Raw genomic sequence first — 23,869 nt, forward strand, 5'->3', positions numbered from 1 at the left:
ATAGCATCCATTCGGAAGCCCTTACCTCTGAGCATTCAATGACTTGTTCATATTTTTATGGAGAGTAAGAGCTATTATACTGATAAATATGAGACCGTCGTACATACATATTATGTACATATGTAGACATATTATGTACAATATAATGCACTGGCACTATATAAGAATAGTTACTAAATGCATTCAGTGACCTGTCGGTGTTTTTATCGAGATAAAGAGCTATTATGGTGATAAATATCAGACCGCCAAAAAGTAACAGTCTTAAAAATGCCATATCAATATTTAGAATTACATTTAAATCGTCAAAGAGTCGAACAATAGAGCATCAAACAAAATATATTTTAGTCTAAATATCGTTAGATAAATAATTATGGTCTTTAATAATGATAATAATCTACATCTAAAACGATAGTTATCATAATTTGTTATTATAACTTAAAAAAATTAAGCTATCATTGCAATATACATATTATTATTGTAATATAATTAAATTAATTTTTATAATATTGAGTTAAAAAGGTTAAAAAAATAGTTTTTCAAAAATATTTTTATTCAAGAATATATTTACATTACAATTTATATAACAAATAATTTTATATCGTGAAAATAATAAGCTAGATAAGAGAGAGATTGATATTTTGAATATAGAAATCTTTAAATAAATAAAAGTAATAACACTAAATAATTTATATACTAATTTAAATCGGATAATTCTAACATAAATAGTAATAAGTAACTAATAATATTAAAAATGAAAATAATAAACGTTAAAGACTATAAAACAATTTTTACGTTAATATTATAATTAATGATTAATTATTATATTAACATTTAAAATGTTAATTAGATTAACAATAATTAAAAGAAATTATATAATAATATTAACAAAATATTATGCTTAATAATATTAAACATCTATTATTGTTATATATATATATATATATATATATATATATATATATATATATAATAATATATATTGTTATATATATTATTATATATTATCATTACATAAATAATTATTAATAATATTTAAGCTTACATAAATATCTATATATTCTATATATTTGTATATCTAGAAGTATCTATTGTGTATATACAGTTTAGAATTATTCGTTTAGAATATATATTGTTGGAAAATTTTTAGAAGTATTCGTTTAAAATATATATCGTTAGAAAACTTTTTTGCTTCAATTGTGATCATTCATACTTAACTTCCTTTAAATCTCAAAAATTCTAATCTGCGTTTCTATCTCTCTGATTTGAGACAAGCGTATTTGTATTTTCTGATCAGCATAGGACGTCCACTTTTGCAGAAAATGTGGAATAGTTTCTTTCGCAATTACCTAAAACAGTTTACCTCGACAAATAATTTTGTCTCATCGTAAAGGTCTAACATAATTAAATGACACAATACTACTTATGACATATATAAAGAAATAAATTAATTTACTAATAAAAACTTAATATAAAAATAAGTATAATTTTTGAATTCATTAAATTTACCGAGTCAAAAAGATTTATGTTTTCCTTGCAGAAACTGTCAACATTATTTTTGATCATTATTATGCATGCTTCAGTCAGAACAAAAGATTTAAAGGTGGTGGTGATCTACGTAAAAAATTATTTCGGTATATATATATTATATATATATATATATATATGTGTGTATATGCAGATATAAATAAGCTTAATAACAAAAATCTTACAATTGAATTTATAAAATTTACCTCGTCTAATTGCTTTTCAGAATATACATTGTTAACAATAACAATAAATATTGACACCATACTGACATCTCTATAAGAACAAAAAGAATATATTATTTTTATACGTAACGTAATTATAAAAAACATACTTTTTTCCAAAAAAATTTTTTTTTTAGTTACTCTACCTAGGTTTTGATTCTTTAATATACGTAAGTATTTTCGAAAGCATATTGTGTTTGCATACTTTGCAATAATAAAGAGAAAACTATTAATATAACTATTATTATAACTTTTGATATTTAATTATATGTTTTATTATGTTCGGGCCTTATTGATTTTAAATATTCATCCATGAATTCATTTGGAGCACAAGCTAAAAATTCTGCAACTCTATTATTACGATGATTTACTAAATTTTTCTCCAAATGTTTTTTCACCGTACACCAAAGTCAAGCTTTGCTTTCATCAAATCTTTACAGTTTGTCCATTCTGTCCACCATGGCAAAAGGCTATCCGAAAAAAAATATTTGATATAGGCATATTTAACTGTATAATATTGTATCTTGATCTAATAACATATTAAACATTGCGTTGGTTATACAAAAACGTGCAAAAAGTAATATTAAGAAAAATTACTTTGTTTCCAGCTGTATAACATGCTTTATTAATTTGTAATTAGATATGGTCTGATATTCCAAATCACCGAGAATACATGCCCACTTAATAGCTTCTTGCCTTAAACATTTAGTAAAATCATTTTCCTCAGAATACCCTTCGTACTGTATTTTCCAAAGTAGATCCCGCAATACTTTTATTATTTTGTCCTAAAAATTGTACAATATAAATACATATATTTTATATTAGTATATAATGTACATTTATTATTAAGTATGAAAATTTTATATACCTATATTATGATGTATACGCAAATATACAAATTAAACTTTAATTTATTAAACAACATATAATGCGCTTAGACAAAGTTACCGATCCTTACATACTATTTGTAGAAGCTTTTATACTGCTTAAATATATATATATATATATAAGTGTTTCTAATATACTTTTTTCATAATATACATATTTCATGATATCATATTCTCGTTTATTACATATACATATATGTATTTGATGTACATATTTTTATTTTAGTTTACGGAGTTTAAAATATAAGTTTTATATTTACTTTTCATACTACATTAAAATGTCAGTTTATAATCAGATTAATACAAGGATCTATTACGGAAGATTTTTTAAAATGGTTTTTTATTAATTATGAAACATAATATAATTATAAAATTATGTTTTAATTTTATAAAACTTTTTAAGTTTTTAAGTCGCAGAATATATTAAATATTGAAATAATGGATGTGTTTGTAAAAAAAGCTTTATAATTTAAAAGTAAAAAAGAATGTTATAGCTCTCCAAATTTGGAAAAACATTAGGTATGTATTAGGTTCAACTAAAATATATTTAATAGACTAATTGTTCCATACAAGTCCTTATTTATGTTTCAATTGAACGTGCTACATAACATTGAATTTAATATTTATTAGAAGATCACGTTATATAATGAAACATGTTTATATTTGTATGTGTTATGTATTTAAATAAAATATGACATTAAATAATCTAAAAAGTTTTCTATATTATAATAATTAAATCTATTACCTTGACATATTGAACTCTTTTATCTGGAAATGGACAGATTTTCGACATATATTCCAAAGCTTTGATCATAGGATACCATGCTATATATTTTGTTTCACGTGCAAGGTAACTCGACAAATTCCAGAATACGAAAGAATTGTTGGCGTGTTATCATAAAATAGAATGCGTCATCGATGATTTTAGCACGATTGAGAACATGTACTTTCGTATATTCTGCAGAGTTCAAATATTCTGCAATTTTTTGCCAGTTTATATCATCATAATTAACGCGATAGTAACCTTAAATAAATAAATTTTATATATTATTAGATCCTCATTTAATTAAGAATTTATTAAATAATATTTATGACTATATGCAAATATTTTAAATATTAGAGTAATTCTAATTATAAATAAAAGAAAGACAAATCATAGTATTAATTAAGAAAAATATTATTTTAGTGTAATATTTGTGTGTAGAATTAAGCTATATAAGGAATTATGAATAAATTTAAATTGATTTTATCTTAAATAATAAACAAATTCATAATGAATTTGTTACACGTTTATCGATCATAAAAAGCAGAGAAAATTTCATACAATATTTTCTCAAATATTACGTAATGTTACTATATATTTATATAATATTTAAGTATTTTTTTTATAATGTGTATATAATTCTTATTCAAAAGGCTTTATATATAATATTACAATGATTTAAAACTTTAGTTATGTAATAATACAATAAATTTACTAATACATATTTACCAGCTACATATCACCCAACCATCATCTTTTACAGAAATTTGTTCACTCGGTTTTGTCGATGACATAAGTATTAATCTATCATTGTCGAACGGAGATATAAGATTTTCAAAATTTGAGTTATTCTGCGTAGTAAAAGTCACAGGTAGCAAAAAATCATTATATTTAAGTATATCGTAATTTTTTATTGTTATATTCACACTATTTTTAGAATAATCTCGTGCTACTTTCAATACAGGATAATTCGTAGAATTTGTAAAACCATCCAATATCCTTCTTAAAAGCATGTCTTTTCTAACAAACTCAGGATATGATTCATTTAAAGTCATTTGCAAATAACAGTCCAGAAATCATCGGGATCCATCGAATTAAGCGTACTGTAATTGTAAAAACTGTATTTGGGAATATTTAAGATTCGGGGTCTCTGCTCCGATACATAAGATGACCTAAACATATGTATGTTGTCAATGACATTGTCCTGAATAACGTTCAAGAGATTTTAGCTGTCACTTGTTGTTCCTTAAAAAATATTAACTAAAAAAATTTCATTAATCATATGTAATTTTTGTACATTATGTACAAAATTATATTGAAAAGTTGTATATTTTATAATGATATAACACAAAACGAATAGATAGGATAGGGGCTTTGCTCCTCCTTCGCTTTATTAAAAAAAAATTATATAACCGAACCTTAATAATTTACTTTTTATTTGATTCTTGACAACATATATACATAATCAATGTATATAATATGTACAAGTTTTATATGAATTTTCGAACATCACGAATATGTCAACAAAATATAATTATCATTTTTTATATGGAATTAATATGTAGAAGTATATGTGTTTAAATAAATACACTTTGTTATAAATATTATATATGTAATTTAGTAAAATTCTTTTCTTTATTAGTTTTCAATAAACAACGAGCAACGGCTAAAATATCTTTTAAGCTTTACTTAGAACAATGACCTTGTCAACATATGTGAAGGAAATACATATATAATCGGAGTTGCCTCTCCTAATCTAAAAATTTACTTTACCTAATTAATATACTTCTAGTATTACTTAATTTATATATGTTATAGAACTTACATAATTACGATATTTAATATGCTAAGTTTATAACACATAAGTAAATAATACATTGAAATTATATATGCATGTGTGCACATATAATACTTACCAATTATATAGATACCGGTGAATACTTTTCTGAAATACTTTATAGGTAATTAGATACTGCAGCATACGCAATATTAAGGGTGCTAAAATTTACATAATACAATGTGATTTAAATATTTATAACTCTTTTAAGAACCGAATTAATCAATTACATTATTTGTAAATTTATTGACTGTTAATAATTTTGTTTTGTATTATTCTTTCTTTCACGCACACAAACATACACACATACACATACAAGCACTCACACACGCACGCACGCACGCACGCACACACTCTATCTCTCTCTTTCTCTTTCTCTTTATTTTCCTTATGTGCTCTATTAAAATTAAAAGATTTATAAAAACTAGAAGTAATGATTAATTTGGTGTTTGAGTCTTACGACATATATTATGATATAAAAATCTTTTAAAATATATTTCTCTGTGCTCGTAAAAAGGAGAGAGCTTTGATTGCCAACATCCCCAATTGCCTATGCGTATTATTGCGTGCATGAAAAAAAATAGAAAAACATAAGATTGCACATGTGACATAAATGTGCACGAACACATTGCACAAATACATATGCAATAATATCATGTGTGCAATGTGTATGTATTATGTGTAATAATGTGACGTGACCAGTCGTAGTTTTGTATTTTTTATTCTTGCATGTGCACACTAATATTTGTATGCTATCGGGAGTGTAGGCAATTACGATCCCCTGCCCGAAATTTTACTTGATTTAAAAAAATTAGATTCTTAGCTATAATATATTGTGTTATTATAATATTTTATATTGTGTCATAGCAAAATTAATATATTATTAAACTTGAAATATATTTATTTATCATTAATGTTCCATAGTATCTTATAATATGTATATTCCAAAATTTATAAGGAATTATTTAATTATATTTATTAAGTTTTACTTTTATAACGAGAAATAAAAGAAAGTTTGTTAATTTTGATGGGATTGATTTCCGTTATAAATGATTGATGGAAAGAATAATTGTCCAAACGAAAAGATTCATATTGAAACTGAACTATAAATAAATCCAACAATTTGGAATTTTCGTAACTCTAAAGAGAAAAGTTGTCATATAATGAAGTGATTATTCTAATAAAATATTTATATTAACAGTATGCACTAGTCGCAGTTATTGAACATAACTTTGTTTTTTATTAATATTAAAAAATATAATAATAATTTTTAATTAAATAATATGTAATGTTTGAAACAGCCATGTCATTGAAACTATTTAAAATCATTGAAATCTAATGTAACACATAAATGTATGTATTTTTTGCCTACATTTTTCTCTACATTGCAGATTTTAAAGTATTTGTCTTATATGTGTCACGTATTAATCGTACTGACGAGATCGCAACTGTCACGAGATAAGTGGGCATTTCAGGAGTGATTTTAAAGAATGTTCTCTTCATATATGCTTTTGTTATTTCTTTTTCTATTGGCGTATTTGAAAAAACTTTGTAATTATAATAATGTTTTATGGAAATGTTGAAAGTAGTTTTTATTGTCGGCTCGTCCCAGCATGGAAACAATCGTTGAGCTCCAATCACCTGAAAATGTTCTCCGCCCGACCACCTACGAAATAATATTGATTTAAATAATGATAAATTTTAAATTATTAATAGTATTAAATTATCCTTAATATAACAGGTATAATTTAATAATATGAGTTGTGTCATAATTCATATTCATCAATTACATAGCATTATTTCTTGATGAAAAATAAATCATAAAGTTCTATACTTTTTACAACTTTAGACGTAGAAGGATGTAAAATTTATTTAATCAGTGCTGCGCGACTGACAGTGTGCATGGTAATATACTATTAGGTGTCAGTAGTATAACGTTTGTTAACGTATATATGTTTGTATATATATATATATATATATATATATCTGCTTAAAAAACAATGTTGTAGACCCTATTGGATATTATTTAGTAAGTCTTTTTGTATTGCGTATTGTATTATACATGAGGTTAATTGTATGATGCGAGTAATAGTTGTGATAAAAAAAATTATAAAATTATATTTTAAGATACAAATTGTAACAATAAGGCTTTTGAAAATTTTTAATTAAAAAATAACGATTAAGTAAATCGTATTACATAATTTGTGTAACGAATTGATTCTTTTTACATTTGCATGTGCGGCAGTGCACGCGCTCGAGTGTGTGTGTGAGTGCGTGCGCGAGCGCATGTCGTGTATGAAAAAGTACTGAGATAGTTTATAATTTATTTCATGCACATACGTCACAAAATGAAATATAAATTGTTACATTATTTAAATTATTCTATTTTCAAATAGCAAAATAGTTACTTTGATGTCAAAAAGATGTAAAAATTAGTCTTTCTGCCATCAAAATGACGACTTTTGCTAGCTGAGCTTTCTATAATAATATATATTTATTATTTACATATTTCATATGTATTTAATAATAAATAAGGTTGACTGTTAGTGTACTTAAAAGTTGTTTAAGATTTTACGATGATATATACATATTTATAAGTGACATATTATAAAGCTAATATTAAAAATGAGATAGTAATAGAAAAAAGACAGTGAGATATGACAAAAACTCATATTAAATGTACTTTCAACACGGTAAAAAATTTTGTGTTAACACATTTCTCGTGTCCTAACTTATCCACTATAATTTTAATGTTAATTTAATAGAGGGCAAATATGTAACCAAATAACACAAAAAATATGTAAAAATTAAGGCAAAAATGTGAATTAGTGCAAGATTTACTTGTTAATTGTGTTGTTTAGTTCTTAGAAATGATGAATATTAACTCAATGCAGAAAAGTTAAAATAACATAACGACAGTATGTTTCAACGACAGAAAATTTCAACAAAAATACAAAATGTTTTTTACCGTGAACTTATTAACATTTACTCACGTTAAAAGTCTTGAGCTGTTTGCATGTACGGATTGCAAAGAAATAAAAATGTTTTCCGTGTTATTAATTGCACTGAGATACTTTACATGCAGCGAGTAACTTCCACTTGATAATTTTTCGTCGAAATGAAGAACACAAATTTGCGTTACAATATTACAATCAAAATCCTGCTTAGAATATATTATAGTAAATCGAGTATTTTTTATTCTCAACATTTCAAATAAATACATTATTGATCTTGGCGAATTTATAACTGTATTTTAAAAATTAAACGCAAAATCGTGATATCCACATCCAATTCGCCATAGAGGACGAAGTTGCTGTTTGCTAAATGTTTTTTTATCTGTGTATTAAATATTTTATATGTTTTATCCAAGTTTGTATAATTTTTAGAGTACAATGTCAGGTGGACTCTGTAATTCGCTGGCACTATAGAATAGTTATTAAAGTGAATCGCTAACTTGTCGATATTTTCATCAAGACAAAACAGAGAGAGATATTGCAGTAATAATAAATATGAGCTTGCCATAAAAGTAACAGTTTTAATAATGCCATATCAATTTTTAAGTATCTGTAACAATTGTGTCTGTTGAACAAAAAGACATATATAAAATAAAATTTAAACAAAAAATTTTGCTGTATACAAATCTATAAACTATTAATTTTCTTAATATTAGTTTCTCGAATAATTAGATATTTCTGTCATGATGAATATCTGTGTAACAGACTACTCTATCAACATTTTATTTTCAAGATTTGTTGTTGCTTAGATAATTATGATTTTAGCTGACTAGCAAGGAATAAACAACTAACGGAAAATTAAATTTTTTTCAATTTTTTTTGGTATGTTCTTTCAAATATGTATACATATAATATATATGTAAATTTATATACGCACACACACACAAATTAGGTCAAAGACAATTCGAATGCTTTATATTATGTATCACGCACAATTTTTAAATAACGAGAACAAATAAACGTTTATCATTTGTTTATTACTTGTTTAAATAAGTGTGTATTTTTGTAATCAAATTTGAAATAATTTTGCAAATTATTGATTACATGTTATTACAAAAAATATATAGAATAATGTAAATGACTGCACGATAATAAACATTGTAATTTCTAACATTGCATTACCCAATTTTTGATTATCTATTTAAAAATATGTGTATTAAATATAAATTTATATATTTAAAAAAGTTTTGATTGTTTATTCTTTAATTTTTGAAATCAGAGACATTTTTAATAATATTATACTTAGTAAGATTAATGTTGTTGGTACATGCACAATATATGTACATAAAATTTATAACAAAAAATATATTGTTCTATTGAAAAAAAGAGAAGAAAGAAATAAAAGAAATAATTAAAATATTAATAATTTCGGAAATAATAACTCAAAAAGAATTCAGATATGCTGTTCATATATTAGTAGGTACTATTTAAATTGCGTTCTCTATATCTTTTATATATCTTCAAAGAAAGAAATAATACTTTGAGAGATAATGGATAATATATTGTTTGTAGTGACTCACCCTGTATATTAAAAATGCTATGCTAATTATTATACAATTCCTTTCCTTACAAGAATTAATTACAGTTAACACTTTATTACTGTCTGTGTACTGAGCCGATAGTCAACTGTTACATTTATACTATCGTAAGCTTACTGTTTCGAGAAGTAAATAAAACCAATGTCGAGATAACACATTATAGAACATCAATACATAAATACATAAAATTGTCAAGTACTATTAAATTTTGTTTCAAAATAATATTTATATCCAAATTTCTAGAATTGACTATGTTAATATTTAAATATTTGTGTATTACATATTTTCTTAATTTTTATACACAATTTAGTAAGCAATATAAAAAAATTTTTATGGTTTTCTATGTCCGTATCTTTACACTTTTGAAATTTTTGATTTGTTAATTTCATATACAATTTAACGATATTTTGACTGTACAGAAGCAAAGTGTTATCAAAATTCTTAAAAAACATTTCTTACGTTCATACTGTCTGGAAAATAAAAAAAATTAATCTGGTTTATAAAAAGAATTAGAGTATAAAAAATGAGTAATTAAATAAGTAATTAAAAGATAAATTAATTTTCTTAATTTAATTATTAAATTTAAAATTATTTATGAATTAAAAAACATGAATATTTCTTTATGGTTATTATTTTGTGAAATTTATTGCAAAAAACGAAGAAAAATGAAAACGTACACATACATATACATATACATACATACATATATATATACAAAGTGTCCCAAGATTGAATCAACGTTTGTGAACAGGTAGAGCGCATTAAACTGAACAGCAAAGTTTTTTTACCATTTTGCGATTTTCACAATAATTATTAAAATATTAATTAAAAATGCTCAGCGAATGAGCGTGCGCTTTTCGCGGCTAGACCATGGGCTATACTCTCTAGGCGTCCCAGCGGCGTTGTGTCACGCGGGTTGTACAGTAACGAAAAGTAAGATCAAGTGTGATCACAATCTGAATTATATTTAAATCATCCAACGATCGAATGATAAAGTATTTAGTAAAATATTCAAGAAAGATATTCTTTTCTCGAATGAAATATATGAATGAATTATGTAAGACTTCTAATCATTATCATTAGAACTTTTTAGAAAATGAAAAAAATATAGTCAAAACTGTATAAAAAACGGTAATAAGATAAACAATAGACTCAAAAATCGAACAGCATTCATCATATAAATATGATAGAAATGTAGCGACGTTTTTTTAACTGAGAATGAGTGACATAAATTCATTAAATAGAAATTATATGCTGCCAATTATTAGAACTTTTTAGAAGATGAAAAAATATGATCAAACTATTTGAAAACTATAATACAGTAAGCAGAACACTCGAAAATTGATTTCTCATACAGATACGTTAGAAATGTGATTTGTGTATCTTTATAATCAAGTAAATACGTACATAGGAGAGCGCGTACTTCTTGAAGTTCTGACGTAAAATGTATAGTTGTTTATATAGACTGTTCGCTTTTTTTTCTGTTAAACATGCAAATTATCGGGTCATGGTTGAAAGTATTCCAAGTAGCAAATATTTTTATTGTGTCTTACAAATTGTTAAAATATTTTGAGTTAGATAGATAACCATTAGTCTTTCTAAATTGAAAGATTGACTTGTTACATCAACATGAAAAAATTAATTAATTCGTCTATTAATAATTAACGTTTTCATACTTATTGTAGTCATAGATGCAATTAAACTGAGAAAATACGTTATGATTGTGCAGACAGTTGCTAAACGATTTATAGTATAGAATGGAATCACATCTAATTATAGATCGTTCGATAAAAAGATTATAGAAGGATCTGAGTTTATTTACGTCACTTTGCTTTTGCTACATTTATTCTATGGTAGGATATATATCATTGAGTTAGAATAATTTTAACTCAATGATATATATCCTACCGCATTCAATTGCAAGTGTATCTCTCTAATTTTTTAATTAGCTCGCTATATGCGTAGTCGTAGATGTGCCACATAATTTCTTGTTATATCCATAAAATGTTTTATATCAGTAATTTTCGGATAATTTTCTTGTTAAATATATTTTAATATAAATTAAGATATATTAAATTACATTATCTTTAATTTTATTACATTACAAAATAAAAATATATATTTATATTATATATATATTTTATACATTATCTTTTATTTTAACTAAACTTTTTCTTAAATAATTTTTGAATTATAAGAATTTGATAATTCAAGTTCAATGAAATTTAGAAAGTTTGATTTCTTTGATATCACTTCTTGTTATAAAATTATATCTAATGTTTCTAGTTACAAATTTCTAATAAAACTTATAATATAAAGAATTTCTTGATTTTTCAATTTTAATTAAATGTTCAACATATTCAGAATATTAAATTTATATAGCAAATTATTTCTACGACACATTCTGTTCATATTTAAATATTAAACCAGTTTTAATTCAATTTTAAATCAATCACTTCAAGGTATGAGGAATATATAATTACTCTCTAAGAAATTAATATCACCTTCCGTAGAACGATTCAATATACATTCATTTAATAGAGAGTTTCAAATGTATCAAATATCGCCGAAAGTTGCATCAGTGATGCAAAATTGCATAAAGTGTTTCATTTGCGGGAAAAAAATACGACGCCTGTGCAATCTATAAAAACCATAAAAGATAAAATATTATGCATAATTTAAACAACAAAAACTAAATTTACTTTCAACAAATTAACATTTACTTTTATTTGGTATAATGAGTATATATGATTATATATGTATGGTGTCTAAAGAAATAATAGTGTTTTCCGTGTTATTAATTGCTTTGAGGAACTTTATATTCAGTCTGTAACTTGCACGTGATTATGTACACTATAAGAAACAGATTATCTATTATCATCAATTCTCCAGCTAAATAGAGTATTGATCTAGCATTTAAACTTATTTCTGTAGTTGAACAAAAAATATCGATAGTAACGTCTAACTCGCCGTAAAAAATAAAACTATCTTTTACTTGTAGTTTTCTTATATCTGTTTTAAAAATTACGTATATTTTAGCTCTTTCTGTGTTGTCTGTTAAGCATTGCATCTGCCTGACATATTATGTACAATATAATGCACTGGCACTATATAAGAATAGTTACTAAATGCATTCAGTGACTTGTCGGTGTTTTTATCGAGATAAAAAGCTATTATGGTGATAAATATCAGACCGCCAAAAAGTAACAGTCTTCAAAATACTACATCAAAACTTACAATTAGAATTACACCTAAATTATCGAAAAGTTAAACAATAGAGTATCAGACAAAATATATTTCAATCTAAATATCGTTAGAGACATAATTATGATTAGGTCTTTAATAATAATAATAATCTACATCTACAACGATAATTACTATAATTTGTTATTACAACTTAAAAATATTAAAGCTATAGTTGCAATATACACATTATTATTATTATATAATTGAGTCAATTTTTATAATTTTGTGTTCAAAATGTTAAAACATAGTTTTGTAAAAATATTTTTATTCGAGAATATATTTATATCACAATTTATATAACAAATAATTTTATATTATGAAAATAATGAGCGAGATTACAAAGAAATTAATATTTTGATAAAAATCTTAAAGTAAAAGTAAAAATGTTAGACAATTTATATATTAATTTATATCAAAGAAAGCGAATATATATATTGTTATAAGTAAGTAATAATGTTAAAAATGTAAATGATAAACGTTAAAATTTATAAAACATTTTTTTATATTAATATTATAATTAGTGATTAATTATTATATTAACATTTAAAATATTATTATAAATTAACAATAATTAAAAAAATTATATAATAATATTAAGAATAATATTAACAAAATATTATGCTTTTAATATTAAGCATCTATTATTGTTATATATATTATTAAACATTATCATTACATAAATAATTATTAATAAAATTTAAGCTTACATAAAAATCTATATATTCGATATATTTGTATATCTAGAAGTATCTATTGTGTGTGTATATATACAGTTTAAAATTATTCGTTTAAAATATATATCGTCAGAAAACTTTTTTGCTGCAATTGTGATCATTCGTACTTAACTGCCTTTAAATCTCAAAAATTCTGATCTGTGTTTCTATCTCACTGATTTGAGACAAGCGTAATTGTATTTTCTGATTAATATAGGACATCCATTTTAGCAGCAAGTTTAAAACAGTTTCTTGCTCAAATACCTAAAACAGTGCAATAAATTTTGTCTCATCTTAAAGGTCCAAAATAATTAAATGACAATACTACTTATATGACATACATAAAAAAATTAATAAATTTACTAATAAAAATTAAATATAAAAATAAGTTTAATTTTTCAATTCATTAAATTTACCGAATCAAGAAGAGTTATGTTTTTCTTGCATAAACGGTCAACATCATTGTTGCTCATTATTATATATACTTCAGCCAGAACGATAGCTGTTAAGTTGATGGTGATCTATGTAAAAAATTATTTCAGTATATATATATGCAAATATAGATATGAATAAGTTTAATAATAAAACTCTCATAATTGAATTTATAACATTTACCTCGTTTAATTGCTTCTCAGAATATACATGGTTAACAATAACAATAAATATTGACACCATACTGACATCTCTGTAAGAACAAAAAGAATATATCATTTTTATACGTAACGTAATTATAAAAAACATACGTTTTACAAAAAAAATTTGTTTTAGTTATTCTACCTAGGTTTTGATTTAATAATATCTGTTAATATTTTCGAAAGCATACTATGATTTGCATACTTTGCAATAATAAAGAGAAAACTATTAATATAACTTTTGATATGTATTTGATTATATGCTTTATTATGTTCGAGCTTTGTTAATTCTAAATATTCATCCTTTAAATATTTAATCATGTTTTTATTTGGAGTACAAGCTAAAAATTCTGCAACTCTATTATCAGGTTCTACAAAATGTTCTTTCAAATTATTTTTCACAATATCCCAAAATTGTAGGCTTGCTCTCATCAAACCTTTACAGTAAATCCATTGTTTCTGCCATGACAAAAGGCTATAAAATCCGAAAATAATTTTAATATAAACATATTTAACTGTATAATTTTGTATCTTTATTTAAACATATTAAACATTGCATTGGTTATACAAAAACGTTCAAAGTAATGTTTAGGAAAATTACTTTTTTGTTTCCTGCTTTGTAATATATTTCATTAATTTAATATTTGCTGTGTTCTGACATTCAACGTCACCAAGAATACATGCCCATTTAATAGCTTCTTGCCTTAGACACTTAGTAAGATCATTTTCCTCAGAATACTCTTCCTCAGAATACTTTATTTTCCAAAGTAGATCGCTCAACATTTTTTTTATTTTGTCCTAAAATTGTATAATATAAATATATTCTGATGTATATATAATATACATTTATTATTACTTATGAAAATTTTATATACATATATTATGATGCATGCACCAATATATAGATTAAACTTTAAACAATATATGATGCGCGTATACAAAGTTACCGATCCTTACATATTATTTGTAGAAATGTTTATACATAAATGTATCTAATATACTTTTTTCATAACATACATATTCCATGATATCATATTCTTATTTATGACATGTATAATACATGTATTTGAAATTTATATTTTTTTTTAGTTTACAGTGTTTAAAATATTAGTTTTATATTTACTTTTCGTACTACATAAATTTTATGAAATATCAGTTTATAATCAGATTAATACAAGGATCTATTACGGAAGATTTTTTAAAATGGTTTTTTATTAATTATGAAACATAATATAATTATAAAATTATGTTTTAATTTTATAAAACTTTTTAAGTTTTTGGGTCGCATAAGATATTAAAAATTAAAATAATAAATGTGTTTGTAAAAAAAGTTTTATAATATAAAAGTGAAAAAGAATGCTATAGTTTTTCATATTTTGAAAAACATTAGGTACGTATTAGGTTCAACTAAAATATATTTAATAGACTAATTGTTCCATACAAGTCCTTATTTATGTTTCAATTGAACGAGCTACATAACTTTGAATTTAATATTTATTAGAAGATTACTAAATAATGAAACATATTTGTATTTGTATATGTTACGAATTTTTAAATAAAATATGACATTAAATAATCTAAAAAGTTTTCTATATTATAATAATTAAATCTATTACCTTGACATATTGAACTCTTTTATCTGGAAATGGAAAGATTTTCGACATGTATTCCAAAGCTTTGATCATAGGATACCACGCTGTATAATTTGTTTCACGTGCAAGGTAACTCGACAATTTCCAGAATATGAAAGAATTGAGTTGGCGTGTTATCATAAAATAGAATGCGTCCTCGATGATTTTAGCACGATTGAGAACATGTACTTTCGTATATTCTGCAGAGTTCAAATATTCTGCAATTTTCTGCCAGTTTATATCATCATAATTAACGCGATAGTAACCTGAAGTAAATAAATTTTATATATTATTAGATCCTCATTTAATTAAGAATTTATTAAATAATATTTATGACTATATGCAAATATTTTAAATATTAGAGTAATTCTAATTATAAATAAAAGAAAGACAAATCATAGTATTAATTAAGAAAAATATTTTTTTAGTGTAATATTTGTGTGTAGAATTAAGCTATATAAGGAATTATGAATAAATTTAAATTGATTTTATCTTAAATAATAAACAAATTCATAATGAATTTGTTACACGTTTATCGATCATAAAAAGCAGAGAATATTTCATACAATATTTTCTCAAATATTACGTAATGTTACTATATATTTATATAATATTTAAGTATTTTTTTTATAATGTGTATATAATTCTTATTCAAAAGGCTTTATATATAATATTACAATGATTTAAAACTTTAGTTATGTAATAATACAATAAATTTACTAATGAATATTTACCAGCTTGTTGTAAATTGAACATCACCCAACCATCATTTTTTACAAAAATTTGTTCACTCGGTTTTGTCGATGACATAAGTATTAATCTATCATCGTCAAGCGGAGACTTAAGATTTCCAAAATTTAAGTTATTTTGCGTAGTATATGTCACAGGTAGCAAAAAATCATTGTATTTAAGTATAGCGTAATTTTTTATTGTTATATTCACACTATTTTTAGAATAATCTCGTGCTACTTTCAACACAGGATAATTCGTAGAATTTGTAAAACCATCGAATATCCTTCTTAAAGGAGGCATGTCTTTTCTAACAAACTCGGGATATGATTCATTTACAGTAATTTGCATAACAGTCCAGAAATCATCGGGATCCATCGAAGTAAGTGTACTGTAATTGTAAAAACTGTATTTGGAAAAATTTAAGATTAGGGGATCCAGCTCCGATTACGTTGATCTTGACAATACTATGTTGTCAATGTCGCTGAATGACGTTCAAAAAATTTTAGCTGTCACTTGTGGTTTTTTAAAAAATTATAACTAAAAAAATTTCATTTATCACACGTAATTTTTGCACATTATATATCTTGAAAAGTTGTGTATTTTATAATGATACTACACAACACGAATAGATAGGATAGGGACTTTGCTTCTTTTTCGCTTTAATAATAAAAAAAAAAATTATATAACCGAACCTTACTAATTTACTTAATATTTGATTTTTGACAACATATATACATAATCAATATATACAATATATACATGTTTTATATGAATTTTCAACTAATCGGAGTTGGCTCTCCTAATCTAAAAATTTACTTTACTTAATTAATATACTTTCATTATTACTTAATTTATATATGTTGTAGAACTTACATAGTTGCGATATTTAATATGCTGATTTTATAACACATAAGTAAATAATACATTAAAATTATATAAGCATATGTGCATATATAATACTTACTGATTATTTATATACCGGTAGATACTTTTCCAAAACACTTCATCAGTAATTAGACACCATAGAGTGCGCAATATTAAGGGTGCTAAAATTTACATAATACAATGTGATTACATATCTATATAACTCTTTCAGGAACCGAATTAATCAATTACATTATTTGTAAATTTTTTAACAGTTAATAATTTTGTTTTGCATTCTTTCTTTCACACACAAACTAAAAGTAATGATTAATTTAGTGTTGGAAACTTACGATATATATTATGATATAAAAGTTTTTTAAAATATATTCTATTATGTCCGTAAAAAAAGGGGCTTTGATTGCCAACATTCCCAATTGCTTATGCGTATTATTGCGTACATGAAAAAAAAATAGAAAAACAAAAATAAAATTGCACATGTGACATAATTGTGCACGAACACATTGCACAAATACATATGCAATAATATCATGTGTGCAATGTGTACGTATTATGTGCAATAATGTGACGTGACCAGTGGTACATTTGTATTTTTTATTCTTGCATGTGCACTCTAATGTATGTAGGCTATCGGGAGTGTAGGCAATTACGATCCTCTCACCATAATTTTATTTGATTTAAAAAAATTAGATTTTTAGCTATATATTATATATATAGTATATTGTTATTACAACATTTTATATTGTGTCATAGCAAAATTAATATATTATTAAACTGGAAATATATTTCTTTATTATTTATGTTCTATAGTATCTTACAACATGTATATTCCAAAATTTATAAGAAATTATTTAACTATATTTATTAAGTTTTACCTTTATAACGAGAAATAAAAGAAAGCTTGTTAATTTCGATGAGATTGATTTCCGTTAGAAATGATTGATAGAAAGAATGATTGTCCAAACGAAAAGACTCATATTGAAACTGAACTACAAATAAATCCATCATTTCGAAATTTTCGTAATCCTAAAGATAAAAGTTGTCATATAATCAAGTGAATATTTAATCGAATAAAATATTCATATTAAGAGTATGCACTAATCGTAGTTATTGAACATAACTTTGTTTTTTATTAATATTAAAAAATATGATAAAAATTTTTTATAAAATAATACGTAATGTTTGAAACAGCCATGTCATTGAAACTATTTAAAATCATTGAAATTTAATACAACACATAAATGTATGTATTTTTTGCTCACATTTTTCTGTACATTGCAGATTTTAAAGTGATTTAATTTTGGACATTCAGCATACAATTTAGTCTTAACAGATATGAAAAGAATTTATATATATAGCTTAACTAGTTTTTCTCTATGACATATTTAACGTAGTAACGTAATTTATAGATATTTTAAAAACTTTTAAGTTTTTGTTACTTGCTTATGATCTTAAGTATTTTATCTATTAGTATATATAAAATGACAATAAAAGTATAATATAAAAGTATACATTAAAAATATCATTAAAAATATATAAAATAATTAAATACCTCGATAGAATGGACAGCATACATTCCAAATAACGTAGTAAGACCATCAATTAACCACAAGTGAGATGAATAAAATGGATTGATTAAATTACAGAACCATTGATGTATCGTTTCACGCGCTATCAATCGCGCCACTTCTATTTTATGCGCAACAGAATGTAGATTTTCATCGTAAATAATATCTATTTCTCTAAAAAACATAGTAATTAAATTTGTAAGTATTTGGTATTAATGCTAAATTTAAGCAATTAATTTTAATATATTTTTTATCTAAAATTGAAAATGTCTTCTAAACGCATATCTGATACGACATAATCATATGTTGTTTTGTATACGGATTATATAAAAATAATAATTTGTAAGGCTCTTGAATAAAACTAATAACGTCAAGGAGAAAGACAATATTAGCCTGCACAATGCGTAAGAGTGTAAATAAGAACACAGATTTTTTTTAATAAAGAAAAACATTTATTTGGCAGTTTCTATCTTAAATCTTCAATCTATCTTCGGATCATCTTCGGCAACGTCAGAATAATATAATAATATGATAATTCATATTGTTTTTCTCCTTGACGTTAATAGATTATATAAGAACAGTGATGTGTGTGTACATTGTTACATACATGACATATATGTTATTTATTAAAACCAACTTATAATTAATCATAAAAGTATATGTAATTTTACATTTCAAAGTTATATTTTAACATATGTATTTTATGCGTTATAATTTTACATATGATTTCTAATTTTGATTCTTACAAAAATTGTAATAATATTAATTGATTATATATATATTAAATTTTAAAAAATTTTTGTCTTACCTATTTAGCACAAGTCTCCATTTTATATTATCGTATGGCAAACCGTTAATTGCAACAATTTGCACTGTTGAAATGTTCAAATTCTTCCATTTCCATTCAAATAGTGTCACTGTTTTGTTAGCAACCATTAGAGCAAATTTTAATTCATGTTGCAATTCGGGTCTATGCCATATAATGGCTCTATCTGTCTTATTTTTGTCACATATAAATCGTACTGACGAGATCACAACTGTCACGAGATAAGTGGGCATTTCAGGAGTGATTTTAAAAAATGTTCTCTTCATATCTGCTTTTGTAATTTCTGTTTCTATTGGCATATTTGAAAAAACTGTATAATTATAATGATGTTTTATGGAAATTTTGAAAGTACTTTTTATTGTCGGCTCGTCCCAACATGGAAACAATCGTCGAGCTCCAATCGCCTGAAAATGTTCTCCGTTTGACAACCTACGAAATAATACTGATTTAAATGTGATAAATTTTAAATTATCAATAGTATTAAATCATCCTTAATATAACAGATAGAATTTAATAATAAAAGTTGTGTCTTAATTCATGTCCATCAATTACATAGCATTATTTTCTAATGAAATATAAATCAAAAAGTTTTATATCTTTTACAACTTTAGACGTAGAAGGAAGTAAAATTTATTTAATCAGTGCCGCGCAACTGACACTGTGCATAGTTACATACTATTAGATATCAGTAGTATAACGTTTGTGAACGTATATATGTTTGTATATACAAACATATATACGTTCACAAACGTATATATATCTGCTTAAAAAAACAATATTTTTTAGACCCTATTGGATATTATTTAGTAAGTCTTTTTGTATTGAGTATTGTATTATACAGGTTGTTTATTGTATGATGCGAATGATCGTTGTGATAGAAAAAGATTATAAAATTATATTTTAAGATACAAATTGTAACAATAAGACTTTTAAAAATTTTAAATTAAAAAATAACGATTAAGTAAATCGTATTACATGATTTGTGTAACAAATTGATTCTTTTTACATTTTCATGTGCGGGAGTGCACGCGCGCGCGTGCGCCTGTGAGTGCGTGCGCGTGCGCACGTGTGTGCATGCTGCACGTGCATGTACGCGTAAGAAAGTACTGAGAGTCTATAATTTATTTCATGCACATACGTCACAAAATAAAATATAAATTGTTACATTATCTAAATTATTCAATTTTCAGATAGCAAAAAGAGTTACTTTGACGTCAAAAAGATGTCAAAATTAGCCTTTCTACCCTCAAAATGACGACTTTTGTTAGCTGGGCTTTCTATAATAATATATATTTTTTGTTTACATATTTCATGTAATATGTAATATATATTTAATAAATAAGATTGAATGTCAGTGTACTCAAAAGTTGTTTAAGATTTTATGATGATATATACATATTAATGAGTGACATATTATAAAGTAAATATTAAAAATGAGATAGTAATAGATAAAAGTGAAATATGACAAAAACTCATATTCAATGTACTCTCAACCTATTAACATTTACTCACGCTAAAAATTTTAAGCTGTTTGTATGCACGAATTTCGAAGAAATAAGAATGTTTTCCGTGTTATTAATTGCATTGAGATACTCTACATGCAGTGTGTAACTTATAGATTGTAATTTCTTGTCGAAATGAAGAACGCAAATTTGCGTTACACTATCACAATCAAAATCCTGCCTAGATAATATTATAGTAAACTGAGTATCTTTTATTGTCAATATTCCATATAAATACTCTATTGATCTTGATGAATTTAAACTTATTTTAGAAATTGGATGAACAATAGCGAAATCCACATTCAATTCGCCATAGAGGACGAAGCTACTGTTTGCTGCTAGATGTTTTTCTATCTCTATATTATACGTTTTATATGTTTTATCTATGTTCCTATAATGTTTAGAGTATAATTTCAGCTTGACATTGTAATTCGTCGGCACTATAGAATAGTTATTAAAGTGAATCGCCGACTTGTCCATATTTTCATCAACAGAGAGAGATATTGCAGTAATAATAAATATGAGCTCGCCATAAAGTAACAGTTTTAAAAATGCCATATCAATTTTTAAGTATCTGTAACAATTGTCCCTCTTGAACAAAAAAACAAATATAAAATAAAATTTAAACAAAAAATTTTACAGTAAACAAATCTATAAACTATTAATTTTCTTAAAATTAGTTTCTCGAATAATTAGATATATCCATCGTGATAAATATTTGTGTAACAGACCACTCTGTGTTTATCAATATGTTATTTTCAATATTTGTTGTTTCTTAGACAATTATGATTTTAGCTAACTAGCAAGGAATAAACAACCAACGGAAAATTAAATTTCTTTTTGTTCCAAATTATTAAATTCCAATCGCTAGTACTCAATTAATAGCAACTACTACCTGTACAACACATTGATATACATCTTTGTTCACTCGAATGTATGTACTAAATTTATTTGGTTTTTTTTTTTTTTTTTTTTTTTGATTGATTTATTGCGTTTACCGTCTTGGTTCAATTTATAATTTATTTGTTATTCATTGTAGTTAAACTTGAAAAGGTCGAAACGTCGTTTTAATATTAAATAAAGATATTATTGGCTAGTTTGGTCGTTCAACTTACATTACTTGCTATTTCTTTTTGTTGTTTTTGGTATGTTTTTTCAAATATGTATACACACAATATATACATACACACACACACACACACACACACACACACACACACACACACACAAACTAGATCAAAGACGATTCGAATGTTTTATATTACATACTACGCAGAATTTTTAAACAACGAGAGCAAATAAACGTTTATGATTTGTTTAATACTTGTTTGAATAAGTGTGTTTCAAATATTTAATTGACTTTGGAGTAATCTTGCAAATTATTGATTACATGTTTTTACAAAAAATATATAACGTTCTATTGAAAAAAAAGAAAAAACAAAAAGAATAAAAGAAATGAATAAATGTTAACAATTTTGAAAATGATAATTTAAAGAAATTAAGATTTGTTGATCATGTGTTCATACTTTAGTATTATTTAAATTGCGTTCCGTATATCATTTATATATCTTCAAAGAGAGAAATAATACTTTCAGAGATAATGGATAATATTTTGTTTCTAGTGACTCACCTTGTATATTAAAAATGCTATGCTAATTACAATACAATTTCTTTCCTTACAAGAATTAATTATAACACTTCACTACTGTCCGTGTACTGAGCCGATAACCAACTGTTATATTTATATTATTGTAAGTTTACTGTTTCAAGAAGTAAATAAAACCAATGTCGAGATAACACATTATAAGACATCAATACATAATTAGGTAAATTGTCAAGTACTACTAAATTTAGTTTCAAAATAATATTTATGTCCATATTTTTAGAATTGACTATGTTACTATTTAAATATTTATGTATCATATATTTTTTTAATTTTTATACACAATTTAATAAGCAATATAAAAAAATATTTATGTTTTCCTATGTCTGTAATTGTTAATTTTTTTTATCTTTACACTTTTAAAATTCTGTTTTATTATTTTAATATACATTTTAATGATGTTTTGGGTATATAGGAACAAAAGCAGAAAGGTATATATCAAAATTTTTAAAATACATTTCTTACGTTCATACTGTTTGGAAAATAAAAAAATAGATCTGGTTTATAAAAAGAATTAAAGTATAAAAATAAAATTAAAAATAAAATTAAATATTAAAAAATTAATTTATTTTCTTAATTTAATTATTAAAAATTAAATTTATGTAAAATAATATTTTATATAAAAAAATAATTTAATTATTATGAATTATTTAGAATTTAAAAATATTAAAAATTTTTGATGATTAT

General features: G+C 24.1%; 1 protein-coding gene and 1 long non-coding RNA gene across 5 annotated transcripts; both read right to left on the reverse strand.

The window, feature by feature from the left end:
- Positions 1 to 1,103: 1,103 nt before the first annotated feature.
- On the reverse strand, positions 1,104 to 9,993 carry LOC140668689 (uncharacterized). 4 transcript variants are annotated; one of them, XR_012047210.1, is made up of 12 exons: positions 9,770 to 9,993; positions 8,229 to 8,799; positions 6,608 to 6,901; positions 5,315 to 5,396; positions 4,325 to 4,501; positions 4,128 to 4,249; positions 3,381 to 3,659; positions 2,346 to 2,533; positions 1,895 to 2,218; positions 1,731 to 1,800; positions 1,507 to 1,611; positions 1,104 to 1,346 (listed from the first exon to the last, which is right to left on the reverse strand). It is a non-coding gene; the product is annotated as an uncharacterized lncRNA (long non-coding RNA). The 4 variants fall into 4 exon arrangements; XR_012047211.1 differs by lacking the exon at positions 8,229 to 8,799 and having other exon boundaries at positions 5,315 to 5,351; XR_012047209.1 differs by lacking the exon at positions 8,229 to 8,799.
- Positions 9,994 to 13,681: 3,688 nt separating this feature from the next.
- LOC140668920 (aminopeptidase Ey-like) lies at positions 13,682 to 22,447 on the reverse strand. The gene is made up of 14 exons (XM_072898255.1): positions 22,415 to 22,447; positions 21,530 to 22,110; positions 20,000 to 20,446; positions 19,176 to 19,365; positions 18,499 to 18,649; positions 17,956 to 18,042; positions 17,706 to 17,787; positions 16,744 to 17,144; positions 15,995 to 16,275; positions 14,980 to 15,176; positions 14,524 to 14,853; positions 14,362 to 14,431; positions 14,163 to 14,267; positions 13,682 to 14,010 (listed from the first exon to the last, which is right to left on the reverse strand). The coding sequence occupies exons 2-14, from the start codon at positions 22,075 to 22,077 to the stop codon at positions 13,885 to 13,887; spliced, it is 3,015 nt and encodes a 1,004-aa protein (XP_072754356.1). The 5' UTR covers positions 22,078 to 22,110; positions 22,415 to 22,447; the 3' UTR covers positions 13,682 to 13,884.
- Between the last annotated feature and the right edge of the window lie 1,422 nt (positions 22,448 to 23,869).

Source organism: Anoplolepis gracilipes, chromosome 8 (assembly GCF_047496725.1).
Source record: "Anoplolepis gracilipes chromosome 8, ASM4749672v1, whole genome shotgun sequence".
Taxonomy (NCBI): Eukaryota; Metazoa; Arthropoda; class Insecta; order Hymenoptera; family Formicidae; genus Anoplolepis; species Anoplolepis gracilipes.

Excerpts from the sequence above, each read along its gene's own strand:
- LOC140668920 (XM_072898255.1), bottom strand. The coding sequence starts at position 22,077 with ATGGCATTTTTAAAACTGTTACTTTATGGCGAGCTCATATTTATTATT. Across the intron at positions 17,145-17,705 it reads TACCGGTATATAAATAATCA|TTTTTACAATTACAGTACAC; the intron begins GTAAGTATTATA and ends TTCCAAATACAG. Across the intron at positions 14,011-14,162 it reads ACATAACTCTTCTTGATTCG|GTATTTGAGCAAGAAACTGT; the intron begins GTAAATTTAATG and ends GCACTGTTTTAG.